The 26,392-nt window shown below is 41.3% G+C and overlaps 1 protein-coding gene across 2 annotated transcripts; it reads left to right on the plus strand.

The window, feature by feature from the left end:
* Positions 1-1,280: 1,280 nt before the first annotated feature.
* Positions 1,281-19,132, plus strand: ZBTB39 (zinc finger and BTB domain containing 39). Of its 2 annotated transcripts, none has more exons than XM_072134928.1 (2): positions 1,281-1,520; positions 9,021-19,132. In XM_072134928.1, the coding sequence occupies exon 2, from the start codon at positions 9,147-9,149 to the stop codon at positions 11,223-11,225; it is 2,079 nt and encodes a 692-aa protein (XP_071991029.1). In that variant the 5' UTR covers positions 1,281-1,520; positions 9,021-9,146; the 3' UTR covers positions 11,226-19,132. The 2 variants fall into 2 exon arrangements, with proteins under 2 accessions (XP_071991029.1, XP_071991030.1); XM_072134929.1 differs by lacking the exon at positions 1,281-1,520 and adding an exon at positions 1,530-1,597.
* Positions 19,133-26,392: the final 7,260 nt, after the last annotated feature.

The following is a 26,392-nucleotide window of genomic DNA, read 5'->3' on the forward strand; positions in this document are numbered from 1 at the left end:
GCCCGTACAGCAGTTTACCACCACATATGGGGTATCAGTAAACTCGGGAGGAATTGGGCATCAAGCGTTGCAGTGCGTTTCATCATTTAATTTATTCTGAAAATGTCAGTTTTGGCCTAAATGAATGTTTTTTCCTAAAAAATTCTATAGTTTCTAAATCGCAGGTCCATATTTTTTAACCCATGTGAAACACTTAAAGGGTTAATAGACTTAATAGAAGTTGTTTTACATATGTTGAGGGGTGAACTTTCTATAGTGGGGTAATTTATGGGGTTTTACTATTATTTAGGCTTCGCAAAGTCACTTGAAAGCTGAGTTGTCCCTCAAAATGTGAGTTTTGGCAATTTTCATGAAAATAAGAAAAATCGCAACTAAAGTTCTGCGCCTCATAACATCCTAGAAAAATGACCGGAAGCATAAAATATCATCCCAACATAAAGCAGATATTCTGTAAATGTTAATTATCAAACTTTTTGGGTAGTTTTACATCTTGTCTGGAAACCAGAACATTTCAAACTTGGAAAATGAAGAATTTTTACAAAATTTTCACTTTTTTTCAGAACGAAACGCAAAACTTATCACTTAAATTTTATAACTAACATGAAGTACAATGTGTCACGAGAAAACATTCTCAAAATCACCCGGATATGTTAAAGCGTTCCGAAGTTATAACCAATTATCGTGAGACATGTCAGATTTGAAAAATCGAGTCTGGTCATTGAGCTGAAAACTAGTGTTGGTGATAAGGGGTTAAATACGGCGCTCAGTCCGAATCAGTCAGACCGACTGAAGGCACCCACCCTAATTTGTGACTCATGGAAGCCAGCGCAGCTGCACCACAAAAAAGTTGGGTGCGACACAATAGCGGTGCAGACACTTCTTAAATACCTGTGCAAGCCATTTTCGTCTAGAAAAGCGTGCAGCCCGACAAGTGTGCGGTGCAAAGCCCTTAGTAAATGTGGCCCATTGTGTGTGGATTTGTGATAATAGTAGCATTGTAGTGTATACACACATTGTTGCACAATGTGACATATGACTCGTCTGTTGTAAAAAAAAACCTGAATATGGAAAGAAAAATACACACACACATTACTGTAAAAATGCTCAGAAAAGAAAATAATTTGATAAACATTTCTCTCTGTGTGTGTGTGTGGCTTTTTGTATACTCCTGTTGTTGCTAGTGTGACAGAACTGCCCAGTACCTAGGTGGCCACACAGAGGATTACATTTTGAGGCCACAGAGCTGCACCTGCTACAATTTCAGGTGTCCGAGCTGCTCCAGGCCATATTCCTCCGGGCACTGCCCACACAGCAGGCTTGCCCTTCCATGTATAGGACAGCCGCACTTTTCTCCAGTGCAACCTCCGAGCACAAGATGGCGCTGTCCCAACACAAGCCTCTAGGTAGCAGGATGATGGCGCTCTTGTAATGGAGCACGGTGCTCTCGTCTGCGTCTACGGAGGCCGGGTCTACCGAGCTGCCTTTGTGTTATCCGGCCGGCTGGGCACCGACAGTCTTCGGTAAGATTCACTGGTTATTCGTGACCCGTCCCCTGTATACAAGTCACCGCGTGGACCGGGGCTGCCCGGGGATGAGGGTACGTGCCCGGGGTGTGTGGTCACATCTACGTCCTGGGAATCGGGCAGGTGAACTACAAGCACCAGCATGTAGAGAGGCTCTGCTGCGCCTTGTAGTTCCCTGGATCCTCTATTGGGCTTGGACCCGGTACTGCAGTACTCTGCTCCTTGTGTGTGTTATTGGGGACTGTATTAGAGACTTCTGTGCAGTTTTCAGTCATTATTTGATGGTTACTTTTATTTTAAGCCACTTGAAAAGATATGAAAAGTTTAGGCCCTGTCCTGTATGATCCACAAAATCAGATAAACTTGTTTACAAAATAACATAAAACCGCGTTGTGTGTGTCTGAACGAGGCGCCAGACCGTGTTTTTACATCAACGCTGATGACGCAAATAGCGCAGACTTCACCGGATCCCTATGCACCGGACAGGGCATGCCCCTGTTGTGTAATGGGTCCGGGACATCATCAGAGACTGAGGCGCCGGATATTATGCATCTCTTTTCTGTAACAATATCCACAGATGTTGCAGAATTTTGACGGAATTTACCCATTGCTAATTTTCCAAGCATCGGAAACGTGATGAAATTGGCAGGTTTCTGATTTGTTTTATGTCCTGACCTTGTCACGGCCGGAGGCCTGAACTTCACATTTAAATTGGTTTATGATCCACCGCAATGAGTGACATGCTGGGGATCATAAACCCCTTTTCTACTGCTGACTTTTTCAGCAATGGGTATGAGATTTAGTATATCTGCTACTGTATCAGGCTACATTCACACAAACACCTGGGTGGGGGGGGGGGGCGATATACTTCCCCACCAGGACGCCTTATGGTAGTGGTAGGGTGCATCACCGTTTCGTACCCTGGCGAAAGATAGGACGTGCGCCATATATTACTAGGTAGGGGAGTGGGGGGTACTCATCCTCTCCTCCTCTCTCCGGCGCCGATGTATGCCCACCGTACTACAATATGGCGGGCATTCATCGCATGATTGTAGCCCTACACTGTGAAATTACCGTGCAACTAATCCGCAGGTAGCCACAGCCCTAGGCCCCTTTCACACAACTGTATATGGCGGCTGTACGTTAGCTGTACAAGAGGCAGCTAGCATACCGCCGCCATAGAAGTGCGTTGTACAGACGTCTGTCACTGTACAGTGCCATCGCTGGAAAAAAGATAGAACATGCCTTATCTCTTGCTATATGTATGGCTCCCTTAGGAGTAAGGAGGGATAAAGAGCGGTCCCCTTCTCCAGCCCAGCCGTATGCTATGCCAGGGTCCCGGCCCAAAAAGTACCTAAAAACCAACTAAATATCTGATCCAACAGACACCAGAGTCCAGCAGAATACTGTTAGGGCCAGTTTACGCCACCATTGTGCTTTCCGTTGCCTTCTTCTAGTAAATAAAAAAAAATTATTGGAATTCAAGCGGCTACGTGAAAAAAAATGTATTTTATCTTTTGTGTGTCTTTGTCTTTAGCTATGAGATAGCCCCATAACTTTTGATTTTTTTTTTTCAGTGTGGAGATTACCATATATTTTACAAAAATATCTGCAGATTTAATTTGTATATACTAGAGGTTTATAGAGTTTTTTTTTAATTGTGATTTAATATAATTTTTGTGTAGTTTAATTATTCAATGTCAATTTGGGCCTCGTTCCAATTATTTTTTTTAAACTTTTTTTGTTGTGCTGGTTAAATGTTGTTATAGTTTTATAGCCTGGGTTGGTACGGAAGTGGAGAAACAATGTGTGTAATTTATTTTTTTCTTTTGACCATTCTTTTTTGTTTTTAAAACATCATTATTTATTTTTTACTTTTTTGGATACAGGCAGTCCCCGGGTTACATACAAGATAGGTATATTTGTCTGTAGGTTTGTTCTTAAGTTGAATTTGTATGTAAGTCGAACTGTATATTTTATCATTGTAATCCCAGCCAGAACTTTTTTTTGTCTCTGTGACAAATGGATTTTTAAAAATGTTGGGTTGTCATTAGAATCAGGATTAACAATAAATCTTAATTGCAGACACCTCTGATAACTGTTGCGGTTGTTTATTGTAGCCTAGGACTAAAGTACAAGAAATTACCAATATCCAGAGGTCTGTTTGTAACTAGGGGTCGTATGTAAGTTTAGTGTTCTTAAGTAGGGGACCGCCTGTACTACTTTGTCCCATGGGGGCACTGACAAAAGATTATTTGATCATTTAAGGCACTTCACTACTATGCACTATTAGAATCTATTGCTGCTTGACACCATTGGCACCCTGCAAAGTTGTTGTTGCTGCAGGGTGTTAATGGGTGATGGAGGGAGCTAGTTTAGTCTGCGCTTAGACTCCACGGTCCATTTTCAACCATTTTATCTAATGTGCTTTTATGATCCTGGGTGTTCTTTTTTATTTTCATGGACGTTTGCCTGCCTGTCAAGCACACCTCATGTACGCTGGTGAGGAGGAGAAGCACTGCTCACCCCACTCCTCTCCATAGAAAATAATGCTGCACGGCTGTTCATACAGCCTCCTATGGGAAACGCATATCCGGCCGGATATACACTCACCGGCCACTTTATTAGGTACACCATGCTAGTAACGGACACCCTTTTGCCTTCAGAACTTCCTCAATTCTTCGTGGCATAGATTCAACAAGGTGCTGGAAGCTCCTCAGAGATTTTGGTCCATATTGACATGATGGCATCACACAGTTGCCGCAGATTTGTCGGCTGCACATCCATGATGCGAATCTCCCGTTCCACCACATCCCAAAGATGCTCTATTGGATTGAGATCTGGTGACTGTGGAGGCCATTTGAGTACAGTGAACCCATTGTCATGTTCAAGAAACCAGTCTGAGATGATTCCAGCTTTATGACATGGCGCATTATCCTGCTGAAAGTAGCCATCAGATGTTGGGTACATTGTGGTCATAAAGGGATGGACATGGTCAGTAACAATACTCCGGGAGGCTGTGGCGTTGCAACGATGCTCAATTGGTACCAAGGGGCCCAAAGAGTGCCAAGAAAATATTCCCCACACCATGACACCACCACCACCAGCCTGAACCGCTGATACAAGGCAGGATGGATCCATGCTTTCATGTTGTTGACGTCAAATTCTGACCCTACCATCCGAATGTCACAGCAGAAATCGAGACTCATCAGACCAGGCAACGTTTTTCCAATCTTCTACTGTCCAATTTCGATGAGCTTGTGCAAATTGTAGCCTCAGTTTCCTGTTCTTAGCTGAAAGGAGTGGCACCCCGTGTGGTCTTCTGCTGCTGTAAAGTTCGATGTACTGTGCATTCAGAGATGCTCTTCTGCCTACCTTGGTTGTAACGGGTGGCGATTTGAGTCACTGTTGCCTTTCTATCAGCTCGAACCAGTCTGCCCATTCTCCTTCTGGCACCAACAACCATGCCACGTTCAAAGGCACTCAAATCACCTTTCTTCCCCATACTGATGCTCGGTTTGAACTGCAGGAGATTGTCTTGACCATGTCTACATGCCTAAATGCACTGAGTTGCCGCCATGTGATTGGCTGATTAGAAATTAAGTGTTAACGAGCAGTTGGACAGGTGTACCTAATAAAGTGGCCGGTGAGTGTACATCACTAATACCTTGTGTGAATACACTCTTGGTACCGGGCCTGGCTGTGATAACACAACCTGGCAAAAACAGAACACTAGGTCCTGTAAACTTCCTCTTTAACCCCCTTAACAACTTGGTCCTTTTTCGTTTTTTGCTCCCCACCTTCAAATGCAGAAATGTTTACCTTTTTCTGTGTACAGAGAGAGCTGCACTAGGACCTGTTTTCAAATTGTACCTTCCAGTGACTGTATTTAACCCCTTCCCGATATTTGACGTAATAGTACTGCATCGCGGGAGGTGCGTTCCCGCAAAATGCAGTACTATTACTTCATGCTTCTGGCACCGGCTCCTTAACGGAGCCGGCGCCAGAAGCTGCAGGTGTCAGCTATATATTATAGCCGACACCTGCCTCTAACACCCGCGATCGGAGATTTCTCCGATCGCGGGTGTTAACCCCTGACAAGCCGCGGTCGCGCTGACCGCGGCGTGCAAGGGGCATTTCAGAAGAATCGGACCCCCCCGCGCCGCTTACCGGGGGGTCCGCTGCTCCGATCGCAGCCCCGGGACTGCTGGTGCCCGGGGCTGCGTGATCCTCCTTCCTGTAGCCGGGTCCCTGCCTTTTGACAGGACCCGGCTGTAACACACTGAGCATGCTACATTACACAGTGTTACATTACACAGTGTAATACATCTGTATTACACTGTGTAATGTGAAGAAGAGCTTGAACAAGTGATCAGTGGATCACTTGTTCAAGCTAACCTGTAAAAGTTAATAAAAATGTTAAAAACATAAAATAATTTTTTTATAAAAATAATTAATTAAAGTTAGAGTCCCCTAAACACAAATATTCCCTATACACATGCAATAAAGTGAAAAAAACACAAAATCGCCAAAAAACCCCACCTATTTGGTATCGCCGCATCCGTAACAATCCGTACAATAACTCAGAAACATTATTGGAGCCGCTCGGTGAACGCCGTAAAAACAAAACCCGAAAAACCTGCCAAAAATGTACATTTTTCATAAAATCTTTACACAAAAATGTTCTAAAAAGTGATCAAAAAAAGTTATGTGCGCAAAAATGGTACCACTGAAAATATCAACTCAACACGTAAAAAATAAGCCCTAAACTAGCTCTGTCAACCAAAAAATATCAGTTACGTCTCCGAAAAGATGGCGATGCAAAAACAAATGAGATTTCCTCTATATTAGTTTTTATCCAGTAAAATTGTAAAAATAAATGAAAAACTATATAAATGAGGTATCACCGTAACCGTAGTGACCTATAGAATGAAGATAATGTAATATTTTTAGTGTACGGTGTACGACCCCCAAAAAATTCGAAAAGAAAGTAAACCAAAATTGACAATTTTCTTTTCACCCATACATTTAAGAGTTAATAAAATCTCATCAATAAGCTAATGACCCACTAAAATGAAGTATTTGTAAAGTGCATCTCATGTCGCAGAAAATAAGCCCTTATGTGTCCAAATTGCCAAAAAAATAAAGATTGTATAGCCAATAAAAATTGACAATGCATAATCTGCTCTGAATGGCGCAGCTTCCCTTCGATGCCCTGGCGTGTGCCCATACAGCAGGTTACCACCAAATATGGGGTATTATTATACACGGAAGAGATTGGGTATCAAATTTTGTGGAGTGTTTTGGTATTTTATCCACTGAGAATTTGTACATTTTTTGAAAAACACATTAATTTAGCCAAAAAAATTTTACTTTCAAAATTGCATCCGATTTTGTTTTAACCCCTGTAAAACAATTTAAGGGTTAACAAACTTCATAAAAGTTGTTTCACGTACGTTGAGGGGTGTAGTTTCTATAATGGGGTAATTTATGGGGTTTTACTTTTATTTAGGTCTCTCAAAGTGACTTGAAGCCTGAGCAGGTCCCTTAATAGCAGGATTTTGCGTTTTTTATGAAAATGTGAAAAATTGCACCTAACGTTCAAAGCCCCATAACATCCTACAAAAATAAGAGTATGCATAACAAACCATGTCCACATAAATTAGACATTTAGTGAATGTTAGTTATTATGTTTTTTTGCGGTTATGACTATGTATGGAAAAAGTAGAACATTTTGAAGTTCAAAAATCAAAAATTTTTCCAAATTTTCATCAAATATCTGATTTTCTCATAAATAAATGCAAAACATACCACCAAAATTTTTCAAATAACCTGAAGTACGACGTGTCACGAGAAAACAATTTTAAAATCACTTGGATATGTTAAAGCGTTCCGAAGTTATAACCACTTATAGTGACACAGGGCAGATTTGAAAAAATGGGCCGTGTCAGGAAGGTGAAAAGTGGCTTCAGCGTTAAGGGGTTAATATCCCATGCCAGGTACTAGAAAGCTGTAAAATTCCAAATGTAGTGAAACTGGTGAAAACAACCCATATTTGCGCCTTTTTCTTTTCGTTCCTCCTCTTTATTCCTTGCGTTGGTACAATAATGGAAATGCCAAATTTAGATGGGGTGATTTAAATTTTAGATTTATATACTCGAGTATAAGCCGACCCAGGTATAAGCTGAGGCCCCTAATTTTACCACAAAAACCTATTGACTTGAGTATAAGCTGAGCGTGGGAAATGCATTGGTCACATTGGTCACCCTGCCCCATAGTATATAGCCGTTTTGGGTACTCGAGTATTAGCCGTTTTGGGTTTTCAGCACATTTTTTTTATTGTGCTGAAAAACTAGGCTTATACTCGAGTATATGTGATATATATATTTATTTTAGGTCCCCAGGGTACTTTAACCCTTGGTTGTCTGATCCCTTCTACCACATACTAAAATACTTAATGTCAGAAATTGCCAAAAGTGTCTGGTTTCTGTTGTACTTTATATACATTAGAAGCAGCTCCTCACTGTAGCGTTCAGCTTCCAGTCCCTGGTCATGACTCCTCACTGTAGTGTTCAGTTTCCAGTTTCTGGTCATGACTCCGCAAGGTAGTGTTCAGCCCCCACTGGTTCCTCTCCTGAGTGCAGGGGATGATGAGGCCACACAGCCCTGACCTCCTGGCTGTGCATCCTGTACAGTCCTGAGGCTTCAGGATTCGGAGGGGCCATGACTTAGGCTAGCCTCCCACCATGTCACTGGGAGGAGCAGTATTGTGTAGTACAGCCACTACTGGTCAGCTGCAGCCTCCACCTCACAGCTCCTCAGTCTCTTCTGTCTGTGTGAGGAGATGTCAGGAGCCACAACAGCTGTAACGCATAGAGTGAGGCTGTCCTCATTGCCCGACAAGTACAGGAAAGTCTATGCCTTTTTAAACACATCAAGCTATTTTGGAGGAGGATAACTGCCTGTGCAAGTGTCTGCGAACAGGTGTTCATCCATCCTCTGTTTGATGGATAGTCAATGGCATCCATCATTTTTCCTATTTCCTCCTTTATTTATTTTTAAATAACCTGAAAAGGAACACTGTAATAGATAAAAATGGACGTGTAATGATGTTAATAGATAAAAGTGTAGCGTCCTTTATTTATAGGGGTTTTTATAAGTGTAGGAGAGAGGGAGAGTTATAGCCATAGGCAGGAAAAGACAGAAATGCTTTAATTTAGCTCTTCAAGAATATGTTATTCCCTTTCCACTGCTGAACATCTAACGATCTCAACGTTGATTGGTCCAACTGCTGAAATTAGTAGTAGCATGAACCACTCAACTGTATGTGGTCACCCACCACTCCCATAGAGATTTCCCTGTACATGTCACAGGCTTGGGTCTGAATTTGGTTTAATTTTTTATTGGAAAGTAATGAATGACATGCTTATATCTAGACAAAAGGCAAAAGATGTTACATTATGTGTTAGTTCTCACACTTTTATTTGTGTTTTCTAGGTACATTCTCACTGCATATTACAAGGGGGATGAGGTGCCTCTCCGTATGTGGAAGACGTAATCAGATTACACGGCCTGGTGTAAAAACTTTGCACACAGCATACACCCTGACTGTGACATCTAAAGATGGGTATGAGAATCAAACTAAACAGCAGCGACCACCCCAGCAACCTGCTACGTGAGCTGAATAAATCGCGTTTGTCAGGGACACTTTGTGATGTTACTATAGTGGTTGGAAACCGGTCATTCGCTGCTCATAAAGCTGTGCTTGGATCTGCAGCAACTTATTTTCAAAAATTGTTCTCGAGTGCCGAGTTAGATGTTGCTCGGACTTACGTGGTGGACTTCATCACACCAGCCAATTTCGAGAAAGTGCTAAACTTTATCTACACATCGGAGCTATTTACTGACCTTATAAATGTGGGCGTTATCTATGAAGTTGCCGAGAAGCTTGGCATGGAGGACTTGATAAACGCTTGTCATGCAACCTTCCCTGATCTTGAGGGTTCCTCAGGTCAGAAATACCAGTGCTCTGTTTCCTCTAGCGAGGGACGATCCAGCACATCGGCTGAACCCAATGCAACAGAATCTAGGGGTAATGGAATGGATAACCATATCCCTCCTGTAGAAAAAAGCTTTCTAACTCCAGGAGATGGACCTTGCTCGTTTAAAGATGAAGACCAGGAAGCAACTGTGAATCCAGGAACACATTTTCCACTGCCAGCAAAAACTGAAGAACAAAGCACCTCAGAAAGGTTCCAGTCCTCTCATTGCTCAGTGAACACTGGATTTGGTCCAACAAGTACTTGCCCTCCTTTTAAAACACAACACAATGGGGATTTTAATAAAACCGGTTACTTTCCTGGAGACTCATCTGTAAGTGGGAACTCTAAGGAAACTCCTGGAGGGTTTGAAGCAATGGGTGACCTCCACCTTGATGAGATAGAAGAAGAAGAGTTACAGTTTGATGAAGGAGGTGATGAAGACTCCGGGCCGTCTGGTGAAATTATTGAGTTGAGTGACGGAAGTGAAGATGAGATGTTGCTATTTGGCCAGGGAGAAAGTCGAAGTGGCAAAGCCATGCCATGCCAAGTATGCAAGAAAGTTCTAGAACCTAACCTACAGCATATCCGCCAACATGCGCGAGAACACATAGAGCTACGCAATGGAAGTTGCAAAGTCTGTCAAGCCCGATTCCATGACCGGGGTGCTATGATCACCCATGTTTTATCACACATCGGCATATTTCTTTTCTCTTGTGATATGTGTGAAGACAAATTTTTCAGCCAGTGGCAACTCACACTCCACAGAGGACAAGAAGGGGTTACATCAGAACATAATGTAATAGTTCATCCAGGTCAGCCTCTCCCAGGGGAGTTGAATACATTTGTGGGAGCAATGGCTACTGAATTGCCCTGTGGTGCATGCCATCGGACCATGTTACGTGATTTTCATTCTGTACGATCTCATGCGTTGGAGCACCTTAACACCAAGAACTTGTCCTGTGGACTGTGTGAACAGCGCCACTTAACGCTTTGTGGTCTTATGTGGCATGTCTTATCTCACATGTCTGTGTCTGTTTTCTCCTGTTCTGTGTGTGCCAGTAGCTTCCTCGATCGCCATTTACTGGAGAAGCATATGACGGTCCACCAGAATTTAGATGAAGCGTTATTTCGCTGTCATCTTTGCTCTCAAGGTTTCAAGTCTGAAGTCATTTACAGACAGCACTTGAATCAGCATCGTTGTGGCAGTATTCCAGCCGATCGTCCTGGATTTTCAGAATTTTCCCAACTGCAAGCTTCGGTGTCCAAGCGAAAAGTTCCAGAGGATTTTTCAGTAGACGATCACTCAGTTACCGGACAACCAGGCCATAGCAAGTATACGTGTAAGGTTTGTGGAAAGTGCTTTTCTCATACCAGTGAATTTAACTACCACCGGCGCATTCATACCGGGGAAAAGCCCTATCAGTGCAAAGTGTGTCACAAGTTCTTCCGAGGCCGTTCTACCATCAAGTGCCACTTGAAGACACATGCGGGGGCGCTAATGTACCGATGTACTGTGTGTGGACACTACAGCTCCACCTTAAACCTTATGGGGGAGCACATTGCAGTGCACCGTGGGAATCTGCCTTCAGACTTTACCATTGACCAAACCTTCATGTACACTATTCACTCCAAAGAAACAGACAAGAGTGCCGATAGCTGATGCGTTTTGTAGAGGAACATGGCGGCGAGCCCTGTTTGTTTTCCGTCAATCCCTCCTCATTGCTAAGCTGTCTATGTTTAGATGTTTGCCCCTGTCTGTGTGTGTGTTTTTTTTTTTTTAATTTTTATTTTATCCTTACAAAAACAGAGCCCTGATATTAACTTTTCTTTCATTCTTCATTTTGGACTTAGAATGGTTTAATTTCTCTTGATAGAATTGGATAACATCATTGTATAGGTCACAATATAACATGGTATAGAGGCAAACAAAAAAAAGTTTGTATGGAAAAGTTTTTTTTTTGTCATTTATCTTGTATTATCCTGCCACTCTCACAAAAAAAAAATGAATGTGTATTAGGCTACAATCACACTTACGTATGAAAACGGCTGTATATACAGGTGCCATATGTCCCCATTCGTTTTAATGAGCATTACAGCTTTCCATGGAATGGCCGTATTGTGCGCCATAACATATATAGAGCATGTCCTCTCATGTATTTGCGTCCGTACGCCCTTTACAAATCAATTGAAACATATAAAATACAGGTTTCAAATGGTTGTGCACCATATGTTGCCGTATATACATGCAGTATCCAGAACCAGTGGGAGGTGCATTCTGTCAGCCAGCCATCATTTGACAACCCGCTATATTTTATATGGATACATGCACAAACGGAAAAGAGACTTGTCACCTCTCCTGACATTTGTTGTAGTAAATATTTGAGCATCTTCGGGAGCCTTCCTTTCTAGAAATTATGCATGCCACAAGAAAAGATGGTGTACAATAGTTTGATGGGAAATTCAAGTGCTTACTACAGCAGGGGAGTGATATGCCATCTTCAAAGAAAAGCTCCAGTCAAAAAAACATCTATCTATTGCGTAGTTTGTGTTATTAGGCTCCCAGATACTAATGTGTAGTTGATACATATTTGAGGCTTCTTAATTAATTACCTCCACCCACACATGGTATTCACATAGTCAGAAAACTTACTGAGTTGCATATGTAGACGGCTAGTTCTATGTTTTTTTGTTTTATTTTTTTTATACAAGAACATAGGTCCCATGTTAGGTTTTATGTTTCTTTTTTTGGACCATGTAGAGAGAATGTCTGGGAATTGTTAAAGGGGTTGGCCACTCTTTTACATAAGTTGCCCATGTGCCTTTACTGCTTCAATGATAATCCACGAATGCTCATCAAGTGATTCAGCAGTCCTGATACATAAATGTGAATCCGTGTTTACATATCTACGCACTGATGAATAGGAGGGGCTGCAGCAGTGGAGTTTGCCCCCCCCCCCTCCTCAATTAGTCAGTGAGACGGACTGTGAAAGAAAAGCTCAGTGGGTGACGCCATGAGGGCAGTCTGGAGCAGTGATAGAAAGGAAGTTGTGTAAATATGCGGAGGACCCCATTCTAATAACAGGGAAAGGCTGAAGGTACAGGTACATATACATGCAGACATGTCTAATGGGACAAAAAAAAATTTCTGAAATGTGGCCAACCCCCTCTAAAAAGTTGGTGGCCACTCATATCAGGCCTCGGTGATAATATTGATGACCTATCCCCAATAACCATATTTTATAAAGTCATCCTTACATGTGACAAACAAAATTCAGAACTGATGCATCATGTGACCTGAGTTTGCAACCACATCGTAAAAAGTGTGCTTTTGGAATTCTATACTGAAGCTCAAAATGTGAAATAACCTAATGACTGGGCTTTTTCTTTCAATGATTACTAACTCTTCAACAAAGGAACCTGCATAAACCCGTGGTACACTCTGATAGTATATCTTATCAGTGAAAATAGTCTTTTCCAAACTAAGGCTGGATTCACACTACCGTTGCCCGCCGCACCGTAGCACGGCGGGCACACAGCAGCACACGGGGAGAGGAGGAGGTGAGCACTGCTCACCCCCGCCCCTCTCCATAGGGATGTATGGCGCACGGTGCCGTATGCCGTGAAAAAATAGGACATGTCTAATTGTCTATACTGCCCTATATGCAACCACCAGCTCTGAGACCACTGAGAATTGTAGGCCGAGCAATGTAGAAGGGAAACAGGCCATGTAATTGTAGAGGAGGTGTTACTCCTCATGTCCACACACTGGACTGTTGATTTTAAGTGAAGTTTTCTGAAAGTTTAGGAATGCTCTTAGTTGGTATATGTTTTGATGGTTTTTCCATTTTCAGCCTCTATGGAATCATTATCTACACATAAGGTACATTTCTTCTAAAAAATAAATACCTCAACCTTTTAGACCTCAGAAGCACAACCTCCTTAAAAATATATATGTAGTTGTAAGAGCCTTGAGTGTAGGCGTTCTCAGGGCCAGGAAGGGTGGATATGATTTGGTTATACATTGGTATTTGCCTTTTAGACCTGAACAAGTAGTTGATTGAGACCTTTGTCTAGAGCCATCATCATTGTTTGTAAATGTTATTTCCATATTTTTGAATGTTTCTGATATTTAGCATCTTGGGCTGATGACTTGGAAAGGGTTGTATAAAGGTTTGTAGTGAAATAAAGCATTCGTACTGGTAGTATGTTAGTGTATACCATGTTTTATAAGAAGCAAATCAACAGTCTGCACTATGACTTTTTTTTTTGGCCACACATTAAACTACTGTAGAAGATGCATTGAGGGACATCTATCAGGCTTGGCTTTCAAGTAATGTGACTGTGACTTGAGATCTGAGTTGCAGTGTTGGGCATTCACACACCAGTAGATTGATAAAATGCACCAAGTTTTTCAAGAGGCAATCCCCGAGTTACGTACAAGATAGATTTTGTATGAACAGAACAGGTTTTTTTTGTTTTTTTTTTTATAACTGCAGATAATTTTTTTTCCTTTGTCCTCTTGGCATTTTGATCTTCAAAATTTTGTTCGGTCATGGAGACAATATTCAACTTACAGCTGATCATTGCAGCCTGGGTCTAAAGTAAAGCATCCAGAGACCATCACCAGGGGTCACAGTGTGAAGGGAGGACCGTCTGTAACCAGGGGTCAGGGACTGCCTGTATTGGGACATCTCTGGTAGTACCTATAATCTGTTATGAGCTGCATTTTTTTATCTGTCGGCGGCCATGTCCTGTCTTCTAGGGGAAACTCACATTTCAGGAGTGAGAATTGGCTTTAAAAGATGCAAACAGGAAATGTATGATATTGTATAACTTTCTAAATGCCACAGTCCTGGTGGGGGGATTAAGAACTCTCCTTAGAGACTTTGCCAATTAAGTCCACCTTGCAGGCGTGTGGAGACTATGGATGATCCATCTTGCCTCTTCCCTACCTTGTTTTCTAAATCCCATCCTAGAAAACTGTATTTGCATATCTTAGAGAAATGGTGGGGATGTCTTGATACAGTTGTTGATGCATTCACAGTTGAAGAAGTTTTCTAGGCTTTTTAATTTGCAAACGATTCCTAATGCTTAGTGAAGGAGATTTATTAAAAAGAATCCCATTCCCCATTGTCCTGGCTGCATTAGGGGACATCCCCTGTACAATGTATAGCTAATGATATAGGGAATAAGTAAAATAAGAGTGGTCATTGAAAAATTTTCATGGGGTACATCCCCAAAGAATATAGCCACAACAGGTCAGACTGATAACAACAGGGTGCTGCTGTGATCTCAGCTGAAGTTACGCCCCATTTCAGGTGTGTTGCGGAAATGCCTCATAATTTTCTATTATATAAATGTAATGGAGTTGTCTGATGTGGACGTACACTAATGCTTCATGGATAAGAGGGATACATATATGTAAATTCAAAACCTCCAGATTTTTTTTTTTTATATGTAATTTTTTTTTTTTTTTTTGGTACAAATATAAATCATATCGATAGGACAATTTGGCAAACGCTGTCAATTGCTTTGTGTAAGCCGCTCACACTCCATCATCCGCCTGCATATAACTAGCATGAACTCAGTTCTTTGTCTTCATGCAAAATGTAGGTAAAGCAGAAAACTAGATTTGCATGCGGAGGTCCTGAAAGTTTGTACAGAGGATCTTGTATTTATAAAGGCTTCTCCATGGCACTGATTTTGTGGGGAAGGGGGAACAAAAATGGTACATTTTTCATCATTCTTTTTATGTTCCTATGTCCCCCTAGTCACTGCCAAATATGTCTGCATTGTTGGTGCATTTTACTGGTGTAAACTAAGCAAACAGGATGTAGAACATTGGAAAGGACAGTCTAAATTTTTGCACAGTCTCTTATGCACTTTTGATTTTGGCGCACAGTTACATTTTTTGTCACATCTTAGGACACACCCACCTTTCTGTGAAGCTACGATGCCCTTCGTACAACACTTAAAATCTTGCCAGAACGGTCTAAAACACTTTTAGGTAGTCTCTATGCTGTACAATGCCAGAATTCTTCTCAAATGTTTCACTTAGTTGCCGATTTTGGGAAGTGGTTACACCAGTTAAGCAGTGAATTGGAGAGTATTTTAGGTTCTCCATGCCGAGAACCGCCTAAAGTATGGAGTTATGCAGCCAATGCTCCCTGGAAATGAATGCCAATTGGATCCCATCCAGAAGGAAAAAAATAGTCTTTCTAGCATCACCTATAGGCTACTTCACTATATGTCTTACTGAAGCATCCAGCATCTTGGCTAAAGTTCCAAATCGTATTACAAGATTCTTTAATTGTTCTGGTTTTTATCTTGGCTTATAAGTGGCACTCAAAATCTACCAATTTATAGAGTGGGTTTCATTTTAGTAAATAAGCACTCTGAAAATATTACAATACAATGAATATTACATAGCAATATGTAGCATCTACAGTATTTTGTTCCACTCTTTGCCTTGAAGACAATATTGTCCCTGTGTAGAAACCCCGCCCCCCCCCTTCTTTACCAGCCGTGTTCCAAAATTGAAATTAAGTTTTTCTATTATATTAATAGACACTCATCTGCTAGGCAATCCCTTCAGTGGGTCCAACAATCAACAACAATTGCAGTGGGTTATCCCAACCTCGGAAAGCTTGACCACCCCCAGAAACATTAGCACTGTATACGGGAGCTGTTTGCTGTAAATGACATACTGATCTTCTCAGCATCTTCTAAATTCTAAAGCATGAATTGTATGCAAGGCATAACATGACTGTTTTAGATCAACTGTTGGTGCCATGAAGAACTCAATTATAATCTATGAGTAGTCACAGCATGTTCAATGAGCCTACTAGTGGGAGCATTGTTAAGATCCATTCACTGTGCCATATTGGTCCCTTAGAATTAATTTAGAACTAAAAATGGAGGCAGAAAAATCTCTTGGACAGAGGGATATATATTTGGAGTAGCACAGTGAAACATCAGTTGGATAGAAGGGACTCCAGCATGCTCCAGTATCACATTTTTTTAAAAACAGCAGCACGTGGGGAAATCTGGTCCAAAACATTTAGTCCATGTGTTGGCTGGATTTACCAGACGAACCCAGTATATATGCTATTTTCAGAGAATATGTACTGTTTGAGTGGGTAAATCTGGCCGACACACATATATGGACCATACTAATCTGTATGTAGTGCTCAGAAAACATGCTAAGCCGCTGAGTTTAATTTACTGTATCCATTTCATTTTTTTTTTCTTAAGCTTTTGTACTTTATTTATAATGTAAAACTAGAAGTGCTATACTCCAGTGTAACCTTTTTGATTATTTTTTTGACCGTTGAGTTTGCTTCCTCAAAAAGGAAATCTCTTGTAGGCATTCTTGCGCTACACATTTATAAAGGATTCTGTGGTGTGAGATTTTTTTTTTTTTTTTTATATTGATATTAAGAAATGTTGCTTGCTAGTTTGTAAAGAAATGGGCTGAAACGCCACCCCCTAGTAACAGCTTTATCTCTGTTGATAAGGAAGATATGTAATCCAGACAGACTACAGGTTTCTTTCTGCTCTCCATGTGTTTGTTTACACAGCTCAGAACAGTGAGTTTTAACCATTTTCTCCTCCAATGAGCAGTATTTCAGTTTCTCTGTTTGCCTCTTTAACTTTTTAAGCTCAGAGCTCATAGACTAATATAACGATGCAGAAAGGGTTAAATGTGACTACTCAGAGCTGTATAAGCAAACACAGGGGGAGATTAAATCTAAGGGTGCAGTCACGTGAATGTAATGGAGACCGGTATGCGGGCGCACCATTTGAGGTTGCATATTGGCCCCCGTTGTTGTCTATGGCCCCCGGTCACTGTGCGGTGAGCACACATTGTCTTACCGCACTGTGACGGTGCACGCCGAAATAGGACATGACCTATATTTTGCTGTGGAGAGGGGAGGGGTGAGCAGCGCTCTTCATTGGGCACACATTCATGTGAATGTACCCTCAGCATGTAGTCAGCCTCCATAGACACTACAGGCTGGAATACAGATTTCCTTTACAACAGAGAGAGTTTGAAAGTTTTTGTCAAAGGTGTTTTTTTTTCTTCAAACTAATTATATAATTTTGCAACAAAGAAAAATGCTTACAGCACCCCCCCCCCTCCCCGCCCAAAAATATTAAAAATCTCAAATGCTGGTTCCACTTTTGGTCATTGGATCTCCAAGCCTGAGTATTTTAGACCGTGATGTATATTGCTTACTTTTTAAGAATGTGACTGTGTTATTGACTTTTTTTATTCCTTATTCTCTATTTATTTGGCATTTTTAGTATGCATACAACTTCATTTGCCTATCCGAATGAATGTTGCTGTGAGGTCGAATAATTCCTCGCCCCCCCCCCCACGCCGCCACTTAAGAAGCTTTTGCTTCACTTACGATTCTGATATCTTTTTTTATATCAATGTTTGTAGTCTACCTCCCGGTTTCTTCATTATTTGCACATTTACCTCAATCTACCCGTCCCTGTTGTTGTGTTTTTCTTTTTTCTCTGAGATTGAAACCAAAATACCCTTTTCTGTAGGTTAGAAGGACGGATGGTCAAACCCATCGGCCAGACCAATCTATACTTAAATGGACTTTGTGAGCCATGATTCATGTAAATGTCACTTTGTCGATGCCTTCTTCTGGTGCTCTTTATTAGTTGTGTTGATGTGTGAACCCGGATGGTTATGGAGGTCTTCTTCACGCACTGGTGTAATTTATAGTGGATTCACAATGGTGATACTTCACGGACAGCTGTCACAGCAGGGTTTGTGCCTTATACTGATCCAAATGCCCATGATGTCTAGGAATAATGCTTGAGAAATCTATATTGAAAGGAAATAAATCACCTTTACAGTTCCCCATAACCTCTAGCATTGTAAGCGCTGCAATCTCATCAGGAATTTACAATAGAAATGTGAAGAAAATCGGCTAAGCCTGTGATTTTATGCCTAAAACAGTGCCAGGTCTGAATGTGAAACGTACACGACACAATGTTATGCCTGTTATGTCCTCTAGAGGGCATAACGGTTACGTGACATGCTCCTGAAATAAGCTTAGCAGAGCACCTCATGTAGATGTTAACTTGCACAATTTTTGTTATTCCCTCCACCCACCCACCAAGATTTTGATCAATCAGATAAATGATTAGAATTGTGTGTCCAACTTATTGTATGCAGTGAAAACAATAATATTTTAGGGAAGTTTAGATTACCTCTAACTTGTTTTATTATGGTTACTGTAGACATTGACATGTTAATATCAAACATTTATTGATCACTGTAAAGTTTTGTATATTTTGTAAACATTTTTAGATTGTGATTTTCATTTTGTATAACACAATGTGAGTTTAATTTAGAATAAAAAATGGGAAAATGTACTTTGCGCTGATTTTTCTGTCCCCGTGTTAATACAGAGCTTAAAAACCCATGATACTATAAAAAGATTAATACGACAAAACTCAATGTCATTAGTCACAAAATGGAGCTTAAATAGTTTGATTTTATCATTAACATAATGGGTTCTATAAAGTATGCAGCATTATCACAAATATGGCCGCCACTGGAAACTACAAGTCCCATGATCCTTCAGTTCTCATTAACTCCTCCCTCTTATGCTCCCCAGTGATGATCTAATAGACTTTCTTGCTCTGTTACCATGGTAATGATGTGTAACTGCCATCATTACAAATCACCACAACACTGGCCATACTGGATGCACTGTAACCAACTGACTACAGCCAAACGTAGTGGTGATCACATGATCTGCCCAGGCAGCTGCAGGACATGTGACCAGCGGTCATCTTCTGTCCTGCTTCTTCTCTACGCGGAGGAAATTAACGGACCGATTTAGAGCCAGTAGCATTTTAATTCTCCATTACAGTGTATGTCCGCAGCATTTTTCTGCTAAAGGGAGCAACATTTTAAATAACAACTAATTACATATTAGCATAATTCATATACAAATGAGTCAGTACAATATAAGCTGATTCCTGGAATACCCCTTTAAATATGCCCACAGAAGGTTGGCTTGATGCATGTGCCACAGTACATCCACAACACTGGACACTGTACACCTTGTTTTTATTCTCTCTCAGCTACTACAGTTATTGGACTCCTATTAGACTGATACAAGTGACTCCAGTGGGGTCCTCTATCAAATCATTAGTTGTTGGACCTCTTTAAGGTGGAAAAAACCACCTGATCCCTCACCTCCAAAGATCCAAATGTGAAATGGGTTGTGCAGATTTTCACACTGACAAAGCAACTTTTGAAGTCCCTTTTCCCAAAGGAGAGCCTCTCTTTGTTGTCTTCTCCCTTCTCTAGCTAATAGAAGGGGTTCTACACTGGGGAAGGTGAGTCCATTTCTTGCCACAACCCAAAATTATATATTTTGTAGCCTAACATGTGATCTGGAGGCAGATCAAAAATGACAAGATGGTGACACCATGTTCTTAAAAGGAACCTGTCATGGCAGTTTAACACCAAACCAATGACTGAATTGGTTATCAAGTATTCCATATCGCCCTATAACACTTTGGTCTGTGGTCGCTTTATAAATACAGAACAAATGTTTATACTTAAAAATGCCTTGCTCTGAGCTGAATAAGGTGCATGAGAGCCTTTCGCTGAAGCTCCCAGCTTGTGTGCAATGGTACACCTCTGCTGCTTTCCTTATGCGCAAATGCACAGTGACACTTGGGTGTATTACACAGACTTCACTACATGACTGCACAGGTGCGGAGATCAGCACTGAGGTAAGTATAAGGGTTTTTTGTTAAGGTCTAAACAGAAATAAAGAGATTTGTGACAGTAAGCCAACGGTTAATGAGGAACTTGTCAGGTTTAAAGGGAACCTGTTGCCACATATTTCACAAATACAGATGGTGACAGGTTCCCTATTAACTAAATGTCACCCTGCTTTTAGCTTAAGTGTTTCCCTTACATCCCCATAAAATCGACTTGTCATCTTGCATAATAGCACACTAAGATCAGATAAGTAACATTTTACTCATTTCTATTCATTTCTTGAAAAAGATTCACATTGGAATTGAAACGTTGCTCTTTTTATGCCTGGATGATGTACCAATAAAGACTCCTTCGCATTTTATTCTTCGGTGCTGTGGCTCTCTCCTTCCATTATGCTATATATGAAGCTTTGAACGCCAGGACTTTCAGCTGCGAGCACCAACCCCTAGGAGGAATTGCTGTGGATTGTTGCCCTTTTTCTCTATTGTCATTTCTATTCATCAACATTCATCATTTCATGTCATGTGACCAGAGTGATGTCATCTAAGGTCCTTTTCCAACTGAAATTTGCAAAATCTACCACATGTATGTATCTGATAACATGAAATCACAGCAGCCTCCATGCGCTTCTACGCCAACCCATCCCCCATGGAGAAATGCTGTCATTTGATGTGATTATAATGTATGTATGTATATGATGAAAGTAGGTAAAGGACTTAAGGTAATTAGTGAAGGAAAATTGGTGAGGATGGGGCAACATGCCCCCTGATGCTCTCTTAGGATCAGTCTATGCTAGATAAGAAAGTTGATTTTATTCGGATGTGAGGGAAATGGACGGATGGCATTTATTTAATAGGGCTCTATAGGAATAGATAAAAAAATGTGGTGACTGGTTCCCTTTAAGGAAGTATGTGTAACATAAGTATATATGTTTATGATTGCTCCCCCCCCCCCCCCCCAGATGCGTTATTCATCATGCAGTCACCCACTGATTATATACAGTTAGTCTGCAAGCATGACCTGATACCATGTAAGAAAATGCCGTACTCGCCTTCTCTCATTTCTGCTGGCACTGTTATCAGTGTTCGTATCTGTAACTTATAATATTTAGCTTTCCTGCATAGGACCTCAATATACTAGAAAATGGTGGAGAAACTTTGGTCTTTTTATATAATAAATTGAAGTCAAACCTTTGATGTTGAAGTCAATGAGGAGGAACTACACATATGGTAGAAAACTGGGCACATGAAAAAGCTAACTGAACAATGATACAAAATGACCATGTGCTATGCCAAAGTACACAATCTTTATTGAATATTAACATCACATAAATATTATACACCAAACCAAAAGTCAATAAAAACATTTTAAGGATGCACAGTCCTCTGTACAAAACCCAGGGGAGGGGAGGGCCCATGATAAGGCCCACCAAAAAGCAACACTTCCCTACCCAGCCCCAAACCCTAAGCCTGTCAAATAGCAAAGGTGTATCAAAGCAAAAGGGTGACCAAGAAATATCTATAAAGTAGTAACGTAAATATATGAGGCAAAAATGATATGTATAATTACCAGGTAGATCAGACAACTGACCCCTGAGGAAGCCACCGTGAGTGGCGATACGCGTGGGGCTCCCCCAGCCCCGTACCCTTTTGTCTGATCTGCCTGGTAATTATACCTATCATTTTTGCCTCATATATTTACATTACTACTTTATAGATATTTCTTGGTCACCCTTTTGACAGTCTTAGGGTCTGGGGCTGGGTAGGGAGGTGTTGCTTTTTGGTGGGCCTTATCATGGGCCCTACCCTCCCCTGGGTTTTGTACAGAGGACTTTGCATCCTTTTTAAATGTTTTTATTCAATTTTGGTTTGGTGTATAATATTTATGTGATGTTAATATTCAATAAAGATTGTGTACTTTGGCATAGCACATGGTCATTTTGTATGTTGACGCAACACTGGACAGAGACATTCAATTTGAAATTATAAAGAAAAGAATGATCCGGCATATTGGATTTTGAGATTCTACAATAGAAATCCCATCAAAAAGTTACTGTACAGCACTCCTGGCTTCTTGACCTCACGTTCTGTTTCACTCTGTGGTCAGGTTTAATTTTTACACAGTGAACCAGGTCATTCCTTGCTCTGTGCTCTATATAGCTCTCATGTTATCTTATTGTCTCACAATGTTTGTAGGGTTACTTTACAATCTTCATCCATGGAATAATTGTAACTGCACTGACCCCAACCTGCCGCAGCTATTTTGAGGCTTTGGCGTACTCTACATAATTGCTCTGCCAGATTCTGGCAGGGTTTCAGAGCTGAACAGAAAATGTTATGTATGTCAGAGAGAGCCAAACAATACATGTGAAGCTTGTTCTAACAGCATGTCCCTGAAACACAACAGGGTCAGGGAGAGGCACAGGGACAGAGGTCACATAATGTGGTGAAATGAATGGACTCTGAGTGAAATGGGATTGTTGAAATCATGACAAGGCTCTAGCTTATCAGTTCACTGGGTTTAAAAACATGGTTATTTTAGAGTACAATAATAATCCCATATGTCCATATAAATCCAATTATGTATAGTCTTAAAGGGGTTTGTCCATGAAAGAAAATTCTCAAATTTCAATCCCCTAGTGATTTTTACATAATAAAGATCATTTTTTACCCCTTTACTTTACAATTTTACTCGGTTTTATTGCTGTTTTAGCTCCTATCACTCAGTGATGGTCAGTGTAAGATTCTAGAGTGTGGATGCAGATTCTCTAAGCAGAGACTTAATGAGCCCTCTAGTTCTGTGTTCTGACAATGTGGTTAGAGTATCAAAATTCCAGTTTATATACACTTTCTTTCAGCTTCTAAACATTCACCAGTATTCATAGGACGTGGCAGTTCTTAGATGCATATTACACTTTACTATCACAGCCATAACATGCACAGCTCTGCTATATCTTGCCTATAACACATACTGTCAGATCTGCTGTGCCTCCCCCTCTCTTCACACAGCGCCAGCAGATTTACTTACCCGGTCCATTCGCGATCCAGCGGTGCGTTCTCTGCGGTGGATTCAGGTCTTCCGGCGATTCACTAAGTCAGTTCCTCCGACGTCCACCAGGTGTCGCTGCACTGAAGTCCGCCGGACCTTTTTTTTTTTTTTTTTTTTTTTCAATGCGGTGGTTTCTCCAAATCCGTCGGGTTTTCGTTCGACCACGCCCCCCGATCTCCGTCTTGTGCACGCCGCCGCCGAAGCGCCACAATCCGATCGCATGCGCCAAAAACCCAGGGCACATCAGGGAAAATCGGTGCAAATCGGAAATCCCACCGTAAAAACCGCGATTGGGGCCCACAGTGTGTGTGAGCTCGTCCTGAATGCCAGAGAGGAGCTCAGTGCACCGTTGTACAGAACAATGTCTGCCGACCCTAAACTCAGAAGGTACAGGGTCGGATCTGGGGGAACCAAAATTGTGTACACCAGGACTGATAGAGACAGGTTTAAATGATATCTGTGAAATTCTGTATTTTTGTTAATAGTGAATTGGAGATAGTGGGAAAATGGAGAGGTTGTATATGGAGCACTTGGGATTGCCTCCAATTACCAAAACAAGCTAGGGACAATATTCAGTCCTATAATAATAATAATAATAATCTTTATTTATATAGCGCCATCAAATTACGTAGCGCTTTACAAATCATAGGGGACATATACAACTATATTACATTACAAAGAACAAACAGTCATATAGAACAATAGGAGTGATGGCCCTGCTCACAAGAGCTTACAGACTATGAAGATGAGGGGGTGACACAAGAGATTGTATAATGGTCCAGCCATTCTTTATAAGGGTACAATATAAAAATAATTTAATAAATAATTTACTAAACAACGATGTTGCTGCTTGAACCAGCCATCAGCCGCCATCTTATTTACAGGGTCCTAGGTGAAAAAGACTGCAGCCAAGCCTGGAGCTTGGTATATATCAGCTGTTTGCCAGATAACAGATAGGATAGTACATAGGATGGATTAGTAAAGGGAGAGTTGACATTTCATGCGGTTAGCGAGTGCGATAAGCTTGCCTAAAGAGATGGGTTTTAAGAGCACGTTTGAAGCTTTGGAGAGTGGGTATTAGTCTGAGAGTCTGGGGAAGAGCATTCCAGAGAATTGGTGCAACTCGGGAGAAGTCCTGGAGACGTGCATGAGAGGTTCGAATTAAGGTAGAGATTAATCTAATGTCACTGGCAGATCGAAGAGCACGGGAAGGGCGATAGACTGAGATGAGAGAAGAGAGATAGGGAGGTGCTGCATTATTTAGAGCTTTGTGGATGAGTCCTATGTACTTCCATCAGGCATAAGTCCTGATTACACTACTCAAAAGAAGTTTCCCTCAAAGTTTCCCTTTTGGGTGTAATTAACTTGTGACCTCTAAACTTTTACATGCACATGTACAACTGTTCTTTGGTTCATAACTTTTGTGCACAACTTGATGTTCTCTATAAAGAAGCTTAGTATCAAAATTCACAATATCATCTCCAGGGAGCAGCTACACTGGATGAAGGACCAGTGGGCCTCGGTGCCGTTTACTGATGAAATCAAGCTCTGGAGAAATGATGGCCGCCAATGATATTGGAGACGTCAACAAGCATGCTATCACCAGGCACAACTTTGGTGGTGTGGACAAGTGTGTCTTCTCAATAAAGAACTGCTTTAAACTTGTGAATGGTACAGTCATAAGCCTATACTTCTTCAAAAATATCATAAATCCATTTATTGTGCCGCTGCATGAACAACTTTCTCCAGGCCTGAATCCCATCAAAATCAGCGGTGTAGAGGCTCGTAACCGCATACCCCAGAACCTAAATGATTTGAGGGCTGCCCTTCAAGGAAAGTTGGATGCTATGCTTCGGTAATGAGCTGTTATTGATGTTCAATGCCACGAGTTATTGAGACAGACTTTTTTTTATTGGCTTTAAACTCGCCATTGTTGTTGGAATTTGTTTCAATAAATGACAAAGAAATACCATCATAATCATAAATTACGGGCACTAACTCAGATTGTGGTACTGTGACTGTGCTAATCTTCTTTTATATTTGTTGTCCATGGCCTCCTACCTTCTAAAATCTACTTTTGTAATTATGCTAATGAGCAAGAAGAGCTACATGGGGGGGGGGGGGTTACCACAGCCCCTCTGTGCTGCAGATTTATATAGACTGTCACAGTGTGCAAGGAGCACTTCCCCCTCCCTCTGTGTGCTGAAACTTCCTTATCTGTAGTGGGATTATTTGGGGCAGAGGGAGGGAGGAGGTCTTAGCCCGTGCAGCTGCAGAATGGAGAGGATCTAGTAACGCTCCTAGAGCTGTTCAGGTTTATAAGCATAATTATAAAAGTTGATTTTAAAAGCAAGGAGGCCATGGATTACAAATATAAGAAGATTACCCCAGTCTCAGTGCCTAGGTCTTGGATTTTAACTCTTAGATAATGGATTTTAATAGTAGTTCTATATTAACCCCTTTCCGACAATAGACCTAGTAGTACGCCTCGGGTGACAGGTACTTGCCTTATCATGACATACTATTAAGTCCCACTTCTGGCACAGGCTGAATGGAGCTAGTGACAAAATCTGTGGGTGTCAGCTGTATATTACTTCTAACGCTCGCGATCTGGGGGTGGGGGGGTCCGTGGCTGCGATGGCAAGCCCAGGGCTGTGCAATATTCCCACTTGATCCGGGTCCTGTCGCCTGCACATGCTTAGTCTGTTACAGAAAACAGTGTAATACATCTGTATTACACTGTTAGGTGAATAAGAGCTTGAAAAAGCGGTTAGAGCATCGCTTGTTCAAGCCAAGCTGTAAAAATAAGAAAAATTGAGAACACTAACCGTATATACTAGAGTATAAGCCGAGACCCCTAATTTTACCACCAAAAACGTGGCTCCTCTTCTATTTTCTCTGTGCTATAGTGCTGGCGCACACTATGACGTCATCAGCGGTGACATTCCCTATGCACCATATACATATTTGGTATTGAAGTGTCCATTACAATATGTACAATAAATCCGTAC

This window comes from Engystomops pustulosus, chromosome 2, assembly GCF_040894005.1.
Source record: "Engystomops pustulosus chromosome 2, aEngPut4.maternal, whole genome shotgun sequence".
In the NCBI taxonomy this organism is placed as follows: domain Eukaryota; kingdom Metazoa; phylum Chordata; class Amphibia; order Anura; family Leptodactylidae; genus Engystomops; species Engystomops pustulosus.

Coding starts and splice junctions, on each gene's coding strand:
- ZBTB39 (XM_072134928.1), top strand. CDS start 9,147: ATGGGTATGAGAATCAAACTAAACAGCAGCGACCACCCCAGCAACCTG.